General features: G+C 41.9%; 1 protein-coding gene across 3 annotated transcripts in view; it reads right to left on the bottom strand.

Moving 5' to 3' along the window:
* ELMO1 (engulfment and cell motility 1) overlaps positions 1-12,855 on the bottom strand; it is a 316,062-nt gene that overhangs the window by 264,576 nt on the left and 38,631 nt on the right. For all 3 annotated transcript variants that reach the window (XM_065628523.1, XM_065628524.1, XM_065628522.1), the window contains exon 3: positions 2,422-2,571. In XM_065628523.1, the coding sequence (XP_065484595.1) occupies positions 2,422-2,499 (78 nt within the window). In that variant the 5' untranslated portion in view covers positions 2,500-2,571. The remainder of the gene's footprint in view (positions 1-2,421; positions 2,572-12,855) is intronic.

Genomic DNA, 12,855 nt, shown 5'->3' on the forward strand with positions numbered 1-12,855 from the left:
TACTGTGCAACTGAATTTAAATAAATACTACCAAGCGTATAAAACAAACAATCTAAAAAAAAAAATTTCCAGATTTTCCTCTGATCTCTTATATGTTATTTGTACTTCAATATTTTGAATAGCCTCAGTACCCTGAAAGATAAAGAACTTGCATCATGCTACAGTGAGGATTTTTTTGTTGTTCTTTTTAAAGTAATAATACAGTGCTGTTCTTTTAAGTACTGTTCTTACTGGTAAGGGATCAGAGCAGGAGGAAACTGCCAGGCAGTTTTCAGGATTTTCTGAATACAAGTCAAATGGTGTTCGAATGAGCAGATCCCACCTGGGAGACAGGCACTGGCTGCAATGGCTGGTCAATCGGCAAGTAATTTCTCTTTTCTGCCTTCCTTTTCCCTCCTCCCCTTTATCATCCCCGACAGCTCACCATCTGAGGTATGAATCATGTCCTCCACTACAGCTCTTCAACTACATAGATGTTTGAAAAGAAACAGATTGGGAAAAGTTAGCATTAAGTGAAACAAAGACAGAGCTTTGTGTTTAGAAGCATGTGTCCCCTGTATGTTTTCAGGGTTCATTCCCATATTTCTGCGATCCCTGGAAAAGGCTAATGTGTGGATTTGTGTGTATGGGTATTAGGAAGAGATGGGGTTTTTCCCCCCATCTTCCTTTCTGGTCACGACACTTGTATTTTCCATGTCAGAAAGGTGAGAGATGAGATCCTCAACCTTCATTCCCCCATTTCCTTCTGCATCAGGAACAGGCTGCTGTTGGGCTTCTCCCTTTCAACCTGATCTTCCCTCCTCTTCCTCCTTCTCTCCACTCAGTGCCATGAGGAATCTAGCAGGCAACTTGGCAGGCTAGGTTGGAAGAATTCTACCAGACTTAAGTCAGCATTGATCTTTCTTGTCCCCTCTAAATCTTATATAATAAAGGTAAAAACAAGATTCCCTGACGGTAAGCTAATATTTCAGATAAGGTATGAGGTTTTCTGGAAAGTTACTTTAAGCCATTTTGTAAATTAAAACCAATCATTTTGGTATTATTTTACTGCTGCTTGGAAGAAGACTGCATAATATTTGTTCATTTTTGTCCCCACTGTACTTGGTAGCAATAAGCTGTAGTTCATCATGACTAACATTCATCTTTCCTTGAACACAGTGGGCACAATGTCTACCATTTGTTATATAAGAAGAAAAAAGTACAACATTCTTCATTCCAGAAGGCAAGAGATTTGTACCTGTAGATATATGCTTACTGAAAAATGTCAGCAAATGAACACGGAAAAGGCTGGCAGGTCTAGAAATCAAACTACAAAGTGCTAACTGCTTGGGAACTCCCCTTTCCTCTAAAGGGGCTTTCAGAGTGCCTAAAAATCCTGCTGCTGTTATTCCAGCCACCCTCTAGTACTATGTTTCTCCAAAGTTCACACAGGAACTTCCCAGGCATATGCCACAAAAGGGTTAACTAGAAGTGAAACTGATTGCACTGCATTAAGAAATTAGGACCCCATTTCAGTAAAACATTTTCAGCATGAATTCAAATTTTCTCCTCTCCAATAGAACTTTATAATGTACTTGGTCCCCAGATACACTAGGGTCTAAAGCACATTATGATATGCTTTCCGTCACTCTGAATACTATTTAAAGAAATAATAATTATTCTAAACAGGTAACATGCTGTATGATTTCAAAACGTTATGGATAAGCTGTTAAATATTAAAGAGGTTGCTTTTAATATTAATACTTGTGAGACAAAAACAATCTCAGAGAGTCCAAAACATAAAATATAGCACTTGTGTAACCTGATTTGGTTTGTTTCCCCCCCAGCTCAATCCCCTCCCCCCAGAATTTCCTACAAAGAGTCTTTAATTCACAGTTTTGAATTTCCTAGCTTCTGTACACTGCCTCCAATCAGTCCACAGGGCCATTGCATAAGAAATAACCAGCTAAACAAGACAAAGCCAGAGATCTGTGTATGGAACAGCAAAGATCCTCCTGCTCACAGTGCACCACTATTTAAGTTCCAAAATCTGCACTTGCTGCAGCCATTCAGTATGATCGTACCCCATATGCAAAGCACTGACTAAAAATTTGAAGACTTTTCACCCAGAGGTAACAACATTACAACAGTTTTACAGCAGAACAAACTAAGGCACAAAAGTGTTAAGTGGGTCACACAAGCAGTAAAGGGCTTGTTTAAGCAGCTATTTAAAAACAAAAAGCAAATTAAAAAAAAAAAAAAAGCTAAACACATCAAAAGCATTAAGCAGTAAGACAGGAAGAGGGTTACACCCCTTATAAAAACATCTACCACACATGCACTCACAGAAACGTATCTATGCATCTAAGTAAACATAAACGCAGAGACTCACACACAAGCTGAAAACTTATTTACTAGGAGCACAGGAACACAGGCACTTACTTGGTCTATTTCCATTAACTTGGGGAAGGCACCTGGCCATTCGATCGCCACCTTCACTATATCAGCAGGAGGGGGCATTGCGACGCTGCTGTTCCTCGGAGCCAGTACAACTGGACACTAAATACTGCAGAGAGTCTCTCTCATTCACACCTGCAGAGAGACGGAAAAAAAAAAATAAAAAAAACCACACAGCAGTTCAGACAGAACTCCAGCGCTGCCGCTTGGTCTCCTACATTTTGCCTGGCTGGGCAGGTGGATGAAAACGTATGTGTGTAGGTATGTGCAAAAGCAGAAGAATGCCACATATTCCAGACGCAAACACAGGACACAACGCCACGACACGCTGCACAGCTCGACAGCCTGTTAGAAAGATGGCTGAAGCACTGAAATGTATGGTGAATAACAGGCATGCATTAGATTTAAATAGACAAACTATTTAGAAATATTCTTAAATATGCTGGTGTGGAAAAGCGACAAACTAAAGAAAGCTCCTGTTACAGTGTCACTCCTAGAGTCCCAGGGAAGGTGATGGAATGGGTTAAAGCTGGTGCTCCAGGAGAAGAGATTGCCCAGGAAGTCATGGCCAGGAAACACTGTTTCTTTTAACTATAGCAATGATCTTCTGGGTGTTCACAAATAGATCACTGCACTATAGCAACCAGGATGTCAGGAAGAAGGCAGAACACAGCAGTTTCCACATATACATACACACACATATCCTCACCTAACAGATCCAGAGATACCCATATATAAATACTTCCTTATGTTGAACCTCATATGTGAATACACAAGGGTAGAGTATACATTCACAATAATATAATCTGCTACACAAAACGTCATAGTTCTGCAACCATACGAATATCAGTAGGATCTCGTGTCAAATACCACAATCTGTGAATCTCAGGGAAGGAAAGAACCAAATCCTCAGGTCCTGCAGAATTTAAATTCTGTCTCTTTTGGCTCATCGAAGTTTGTAACCTCTCAATACCAACAAACATTTCTCAAGCTTCTGAGCTTGCCAACAAGCCTTCCGCGCCCCTCTCCCAGCTGGGCGGCAGCAGGACTGCCACTGAAGTAGTAAAGCTCTGCAACTCTCAGGCACAGCGACCCGTGCACCCTCCTGCGGGCTGCCAGGTCCCCGCTCGCTGTGCCCAGCCCTCCGTGCTGACCGCGGCGTTTCGCCGTGCTCTGCCCAGACACAGCAGAAGGCCGTCGTGTATGACAAAACGAGATAAGCTGTAGAAATCCCCAGAGGTGCAGGCCCATTTCTTCTTAGCAGAAAAGAGAAGGAAGTGGTGAAAGCACGGACACATGGTTGCACATGCACCCTTTGAAAGAGCTAAGGCAAGAGATGAGCTGACAGTATACACTAGGCATCCAAAAGCTACAAGCAGGTACAGGGAAAAAAGGCTCTGACCACCTTAGCTGCTGCTTCAGCTTAAGCCAGTCTAATTAATCATCCTTCTCCTGCAACTGCAACAGAAGCATGAACTCAGATCAGCCTGAACAAAATCATGAAACCATCCCTTTATCAAAAGATTTTGTACCTTCGTCTCATACAAGTGGGAGTTTGTCCAGTCTTCATGTATATGGCTCTTCCTTTTTTCTTGTGTGTCTTCTGGTCTACTCTGCAAACGCTCAGCCCTTCGTGTTTGCAAGCCCTGCTACATTCTACATAGGGCTCTCAACACAGACTAAGAGAGCAATTTACCAACTTTAACACTCCAGCAATTTATTTCCAACAATGGCAGTTCCGATGCCGACAGGATCGCACATCACCACAAAGCAAACCGCAAGGCAGTAAATAAGACAATGGACGGTCTATAAATAAGACTGGATTGCAGGAAGTGCCTTGAAAGACTAAACAGCGTGATTAAGAAACACACTGATATCATCTACATTTGGTAGATGTTACAGGGACCAGGAATAAACACAACCAAACCATGCAACTGGCTTGCTGGTCTGTAAGAATAGCCGGGCATTCACTTTTGGGTGTCTTTTCCCGTGTAGAGCCTGAGCGGATGTGAAACTCCTGCCATTTCTCCCCTGATACCTCACGCTCCCACCATTTCCTTCTCGCCTGAGCGTTCCCCTTGCTGCTCAGCACCCTGACTCAACTAACCAGCAAAACAAGTATTTTCAGCGATCTGTTTTTTGCTACGTTCAGGTCAAACAGCTTCCCAGAGGTGGTGCAACGTGGCAGGGGAAGAGAAGCGAGGCTTATTGGCAGCAACGAGCTGTTAATCCACCTCGACACTCAAACTGAGACCTTGTCGCCTTTTTGCTCCCACGTTCATTCACAGTGATGGTGCTTCCCACCTCCTCAGCAGAACAGTCCTCGGCAGTCTCAGCCTGGTGACATTTTGGTATGAAACCTCCTGTAGTGCTCAAGCAAAGCTGGCTGACCCCGTGCCTGACTGACAGGCTTCTCCCGGTGCGCCCTGGCATGGCACTGCATCCCTGGCAGGAGGGATGCTGGAAACCTCAGCCAGAGCCTGAGTTCACTGGCCACAACACAAAAAGAGCAGCAGCAGCTCCTGCCAGACAGACTTGACTGAGGAGAGCTTCAGACGACTAAGCCTTTGCTTTCAACAGTTTTGTTTCAACCTGCATCTTGTTTCTTTGAAGGTTTTCATGGAAAAAAAACATCATCTGTAGGGCACATATCTATACAGAGAGAATGGAGATCTATAAAAACCACAGAATCCACCTAATGTATGGGTAAAACCACTTCCTTTTAATTGGGAAGACAGGAAAGCAATTTGGAGCACTGTCACCTTTCACTGCGAGGCAAACGGAAGGTAACTCCTCGGGTTTTAGCTAACTGCAAAGCTCAATGCAAAAAATGGAGAAAAAAACATCGATCATGATCACTGCCTACGATGACGAAAGCAAAACTACATCACACAGCAATAAATTTGCATAAAACCTCCATTCTCACATACAAATATGGGCATTAACCCCCATTTTGCTTTAGTGAGTTGTGGTCCGCCTTAAACAAGTCATGCAGAAAGAAAGCAAGCAAATGGTTTAAGCAAGAAGAGTTAAGAGAAGTTGATGTTAAGTTAATCAAATTCAGCTATGGAAAATACGCATTTGCATTCCAAAGCGAGGTGCAAGAGAACTCTGCCACAGTATTCAGAAGACAATTTCAATGTGACTAGTTTTTAATGCAGGCTAGCACAGATCTCCTACATAATTATAATTATTAATATACGTATGCTTATACAGTCATAAAACACAAAGCAAAGTGACAGATCTTTAACTAATACAAATGGATGTAGTTCCACTTCTCCCACCAGGAGAAGACCAACTCAAGAGACATCAGTGTAGTTCGAATGCTGAAAAGCATATATAAAATCATCACTACAAATTTATTTCTGTTTCTCAGATGACATCCTAGTCAAATGTGGCAACTTTTTTTTCCTGGTTTACAATCTTATGAATCCAGTGCAGGATCCAAAAGATAATATAGCCTCATTCTACGTATGTGGCAATGCCAGAAACAAGTATTCTTTGTTTTAGGCCAAAACAGCTGTCATCACAAAATTATGATTGCACAGAAAATTCGGCAACCTCTAGTGCTGACAATTACAAATTGCCTACTATTTATTCCAGTGGTACACAGTGTGTTAGACACTGCCCAGTAAAATAAGGAAGGCACAATTCCTGGTGTGAAATGCTTCCAATTTAGTAAGCAATTTTCATGATGTGAATGAAGAACTAGAACTGAACTGCTTTTTGTTATGACAGCAGCACTCAAGCAGTGAAAAGTATACGGATGTCGCTAAAAGGTCTAGTTAAGGAGTTTTCTCAAGTGCAATTCCTTTTTCTCTCCCAGCGGGATCTGAGAAACACTGATATGTAAGAGCAACTTTGCAACTCATTTTTACAACATTTATTTTCAAGATAGAATCTCAAGGCAACAGGATGCATGTGAGGGCACGAGTGTACAATGTGATGGAGGGGTCTCATGAAAAGGAAGGCAACGTCCCATTATTTTCCCTAATGAATGCACATAGCTGTAACCTGGAGGAGGTTTAAGCAACTTCCATGCTCAGCAGCATGCTGTTTTATAATTTGAGTGAAACCCTGCTCCCTGGCCAAAATATCTCTACCACTTGTCTACACTTTCTTGCATCAATAGGGTTTTTCACAACTATAACAGATGAGCCCATTAAAGTGCAAATTCTGCAAGTTATTGTTATTACCACAGACAGTACATTCCTGCATTTCAACCACGCTATGCAGTGCTTCCAGTGGTCTACCAAGTCAGAGTAATAAACACGGAAATTGGAAATCAAAGTATGTTAAATTTAATGCAAAAATGCATCAGCACAAACGCACATGCTCTAATTTTACCTGCCTGGCTCTGAGGGAGCACGTATGTCAGTAAAACATATTGAATTTTCCCCTTCTACCTATGTATTGCATATGGAAAACAGGATTTTATTCATGTATGAAATTAGTTCTCTGTAGAACTCTTTTTTTAAAACTTGTTTTGCAATTTCCCTGGCACTTTCCATACAAGGATCTCGAAACATGTTAAATAACTCACAGCTATCAGAGCACATCTCTCAAGAAATAAACTCTATTCTTACTCCACAAACAGAGGAAAAAACGCAGGCTAACAGGAGTTATATGACTTGCAGTTCTAGTCGTATATGAAAACAGCAGCCTACAACAGCTCATTTCTTCTTTTACGGAGGAAAGGTAATACTCACACAGCAGGCCAGGTCATTTCACGAACTGCTCGAGTAAGGAAGTTAACGATCAAAAAGCGACCAAAGGAGCGTCACATGCATTTGAGAATTTAATGAAACAAAGCATGTGTTTCTCCTCCCTGGACAAAAAGCCGTGTACACAGGAATCACCTGCAGCTGGCACAGAACCCCCTCCGCTCGCAGGCAGGTTTTCCCATGGCATTTCTGGATGGCGAAAGAAGGCGAAGGGAGGGGAGGGCAATAACGCGGGCAGGACGCGGCGGGTGCGGGCAAGGACCTGCAGCAGGAGCAGAGGGACACGGGTCCCTCCGCTCGGGACCTTACGTAAGTAACCGCTTCTTGTCAAACCTCATCAGCTTCCTCCACTCAGCTCCTGCCGCCCCAGCGAGCGGAAACTAAGTGGCAAGTTCAGCTGGAAGGTCCCTCGGGGACCAAGTCTGATTAACGATCTTAGAAAGATAATCCAACGCTGGATTAATATCCCCCAAGAGAGTTATTTTTGGAGTTAAAACTGCATGACTGAACAGCCGAGTCCAAGGAGCTGTAAACATCCTCTACCATCTCTGCAAGAAATAAAAACAAGACACTGAAGCCAGGGGGCTGGATGTACACTTTGTGTACATAAAAAGGCTTTCATGTTGCCTTCTTCCCTTTTGTTATGCATTCTGCGCTATTCAACCCAGAACTCGACAGCAGTCAAGACCCAGCAGACCCATGTCAATAAAATCCACAGACACACTGCCACAAATGGAAGAAAAGCTCCACGGGAGCTATGAGCAACATCCTAGTAAGCGCTGGGAAAGAGGGGGTGATTTCAGTGAGAAGACAATGCAGGGGGGCTGCTCCCTGCTCTGCAGCAGCCACCGACACTGCAGGAAGACCTGACCCTACCACAGCTCAGAACGGTCCATCAGCTTCCCAACAGGAACGTTTCTGCGATGCTGAGCCCACAATCTGCTGATCAATAATGCATCATTAGCCCAGGAACGCATCATTTAATATTATGATAAGATTAGCTTTGGACCCTTCAGGTTTAAATATACCACGTTTCCTCTCTAAAATATCTAGAAACCTTGAATTGAAATACACAGAGCAGGATGGCTTTTGCCACTGGAAAAGCTGCCCAGGAAAGATTGTGAATACTGGAGTGGTTATCACCAGTCTCATTCTGACATACACATAAACTTTCTTCACAATTTCATTCCATGTATTTTACCTTTCCCACAGCTGTCTTGTTGTTCTTCTCCTTAGGAAGCATTTTACGTGGTTGAGGTTTCACTGCCATTGACAGGCCCACTTTCAAAAAAGTACTCTTCAAAATCAGAGAGAAAAATAGGCTTTAAAGGGTACTTGAAAAGAAAAGGTGGAGGGAAACACAACAGACTGGATGTACTTAGAATACAGGCAAGCAGGCTGTCTGGTCTTGCTTCTAAAGCACATATTGAAGCATACCAGAAAAATTCAGGTACTTATTTAACTTGAACTCCCCCGCTTCTTGGAAGATTGCGCCCCTTCTACTAAGGAACTTTTAGTTACACATCTATAATTCAGAAGAGAGAGGACTAGAAACTTGGGTTTGATTATTCAAGGTATCTGAATCCTTGTGGCAATTTAATTAACACTCATATACCATCCAGTCAGATAAAGGTGTTCTGTTTACTAAAGATGTTATTATCTGAGCTCTTCAAACTAGAGATCAGGAAAGTACCAAACTCAGGTATTCAAAAGACTATTCCAAGAAATAAATTAACAAAAAAACCACACCACCACAGAATCACCACCACACCAAAAATAACACAGCATCACAGAAAAAGCATGATTTCTCAAAGGTGCTGAGTACCTGCCTAGCATATGGAATTTAAAGACCATGGTAGCTATCAAGTACAGAAACAAAATCAAACACTACTCTGAATAAAACATTAGAATCCATTTAAACTTTTCACAGTTTATCAAGGCCTGCCACTCCATTTGGGGTTGTTTCTTGACATTAGGCTGTACTCCAGATGTTTCTAAACTGAAGCATGCAGCAAAAAATATCCCTTAAAGTCCAGCCGAATACAATTTTGTTTTCCTATCTCTCAGGATAATCTCACATAACCTGAGAGGTAGGAGCGAAGCAATGGGAAAAAGATGAAGCCTCAATTTCAGGCAGTAGTGCTGATGTACTCGAAGGGTTGTAAGGATAGAACGAAAGTTTTCAGCAGTAAGAAGGTTTGAGTGGAGAAGAAAAAAAAACAAAAAAGGAAACTGGTACCATGAAATAACCACTAAAATAAAGCAATACTAAATATTACAACTCAGAAGAATGGATGCAATTTATTTGGGGCGGTGGGGGAAGATGCTTTTTAATGCTTAAACTAAGCACACTCCGAAGGAGTCCAATGTAACTGGAAACAGAGTAAGTTTATTAGAGGTTGGCTGAAAATATACTGAAGAGAAGCAAAGAAAGTTCATCAAAAGTGCTGTGACTCAGGAAAGCAATTTTGAATAGAATATAACTAAGAGTAAAGAAATAACAAAAGGTCACAGTTTTCTTTTCGAGCACTAGCACGGATCTGTCTATGGTACTTAGGACTTTCCTGGCATTTGGATAAATCAGGGGACTAGACAGGACACACAAAAGAGCACCTTGAGTCAAGATGATAACACTTTATTGCTTCACTTCAGCAGAGGCTGAATCAAGACAATGATGACTGGCTGTAATCCAAAGGAGATAACAGATACAAGAAGATAAGATCAGGGTTGGGAGAAACCCTTAACTTCTTGCTAGAAGCAAGATGAAGCAGCAGTATAAAAAAAAATACAAAGAGAATTTTTTACCCCATCAGTGCTTATGACACATATAGAGGAACTAATGGTACAGTCAGGAAGTTAGCAGTCAAATGGAGGAAGAGAGAGCAGAGATGAGTGAATGCTAAAGGAAATAACCAAAGATGTCAGAGGTTGAAACAAATTATTATTTTTTAAAGAAATCATTCTGCAAAGAAAAGTACTGTGGAAAAGAGAGACACATTAAAACTCCACAGTGCATATGTAGAACCTGATGTTCATCATGGTCATAAGAAGCAAAAGAAACAGTAAAAGAAAGACTGGATACCATTTACGGGTCTAATGAGGACACAAAAGTTTGGAGACACCAGCCTTTTGTTTCAGGCACTGACAGTGCTCCTTTAAGATTACAACAAACAACAGAAGGAAAGAAAACACTTGTCAGTAATCTTTGCAGCAGAAAGCAGCTCCATCTACAGAGGTGTTCTTTTATGCTTACCTAAATCAGTGCATCAAAACTCTTAACAGTCAAAACAGGCCACGTTTTCGTGACTTCTCAGCACTATATGGTGTCTGAATCCACTCCTGTGGACTCCTAGGTCTCTGCCAGTTCACACTCTCATATTCACAAAGAACAATCTGCCCTTAGCACTCATAAACTTTCTAGTCCTTGTTCTCTGAAGGACATTCACAGCGATGGCCACCCAGGAAAAAATAACATGTCACAGTTAATATTAGAAACCTCGTCTATGCTAAAACTTGTGGAATAACTTGAGGTATTCTGCATTAAAGTGATTGTATCTCCAAACAATATTGGTTGTTGAGGCTAATCTGGCATTTTAATGGACATTATTAAACCCACTTTGGAAACAGGAATATAGACATGCTAAGGAAACAAACATGGACACGGTCACATCCCAAAAAAACCTGCCCGTCCTTAACACTGATGCCACACTGCTTTGCTGAGTACTCCTCAGTCTGTGTACCTGCAGGCCTGGAACCACTGTTCCAGAGACATCCCAACCAGATATCATCCTCCTTTTCAATACTGTCATATACCTTGGGGCCACTGTTTGTAATTCTAGACCAGGAAGAGTTTACATACCTGAGCAGTCTTCTCAACTACCCAGCCAGGTTAACCATAAGATCACTGTAAGGTAAAATACAAGCAAAAAGGTACTGAAGAGCCCAAGAACAGGGCAAGCTCCAGGTTCATACAACCAGAACGCAGAGGGTATTTTGGAGGGATGCTAGAAACTTTTCAGAAGAAACTTGAGTACCAGAAAACAGCGGTACCAACACTCTGCTCACCCAACCCATTTCCAGGGGAGATGTGTCCTGTGTAAAGCTTGGTAAACTGCATTAAATGTGACACTTAGTAACGAGAGATCTGGGTATTTTAAGAGAGGACTATCCCCTGCTCATATCTGTATTGGAAAACCATGAGTAGCAGATGACCCTGCGTGAGCAATGGGGTTGGACAAGATGACTTCCAGTTGTGCCTTCCAACCTCAACCGTTTTGTGATTCTGTGAGCACACTGATATAATGACTAAGCACTCTCAAGTCCTCTACCCTGCCCACCAGTGTTCAAACACTGGGCCTTTTCTGTACTCAGCTGTGCACACAATGAGCAAAAAGAGCTGCTTTTGTAGCAGGTTGCCTTCTCTGCCCTAAGTAGATTCTCTAAGTACACTAAAACCAGCCGTTGGTTACAATTTAGGAACAACAATCTCCTTAACTCTTCCCAGGTGGCATCAAAGAGCAGTCATGCAAGAAAACATCCCAGTCTTCCATACTTTAACTGAGATTTTAAAGATGAAGATAAAACTTCTGACGGGAAAACTAGTGTAAAATGCTTTTGTGTTACAATCTAATATAATACATCACATTCAAGTACTTGGTACAATTTGTGGTCACCCCATAATGCTACTGCACACTTTATTTAACATTAAAATCCACATGGCCCAGGGAAAGAGTGATGCAAACATCATCCTTCTACTGGTTTGAGTCATAAGCTCTAGAGAGTCATGCTGTTGAAGCAGCAAGACAACAGTTGAAAAACTTACTGTGTCTCCCTTTTAGCAGGGGCGGCAGGGCGGGCAATGTGTTCATTCCGAAATTCAAAATTACAACCCACATGTGAACATTACAACCCCACTGAATCCGATTTATGCTATTATGTTGGGCTATTAAAAAAAAAAAAAAAAGTGGGGGCGGGGTGCAAGAAGGGGAGAGCCACAAATTCAGCCACTGCAGCTAAACCTAAAGAGAGGTGTTATGATTGTCTCCTGTTTTACTATCAGAAAAAAAATGGAAATACTTTAACAAAGAAACCTGACTCATGAAAAACACTAGCTAATTTAGTAAATATGCTTCCTTCATTGCTCAGGTAAAAAGTTATCTGTTAAAAAGTCACCTTTATAGCATATATGATCTGCTTCTCCAAGTACCTCCTGTCTCATAAGTAACTATAATTACAAAGGTTCTCTAAGGCTCCCCACATGGCTACAGCTACACTCACTGTCCAAAGCTGATGACAGCACAGCTGTGTTTCCCCATCTTCACACTCTGGTTGAAGCTCCTGCTCCAGCCTCTCTGGGAACATGCACAGTTATGCCAAGAACGAGCAAAACACTCACTGTTTCCAAATTGGCTAATCAACGAACCGAGCGCTCAGCCTTCCCACAATACATGCATCCCGACAACGCAACCAGCACTAGCTGCGCACTGAGGACTGGACTGTGCCAGCCACATTATTCTGCAAGACAACTCATGGCAGTTTCCTTCTCAGGAGCCAGAAAAATCAATTGTCACCGATTGCTGCTGCAACTCAATCAACTTCTATCAAAACACCTATTGAAAATGAACCAGCGCTTGTTGTGTAATGCTTTTCTCTATTATTCTAAAAACAAGAAAGAGTGCCTCAAACATTTAATACC

The sequence above is a fragment of the Caloenas nicobarica genome, chromosome 2 (assembly GCF_036013445.1).
Source record: "Caloenas nicobarica isolate bCalNic1 chromosome 2, bCalNic1.hap1, whole genome shotgun sequence".
NCBI classification, from domain to species: Eukaryota; Metazoa; Chordata; class Aves; order Columbiformes; family Columbidae; genus Caloenas; species Caloenas nicobarica.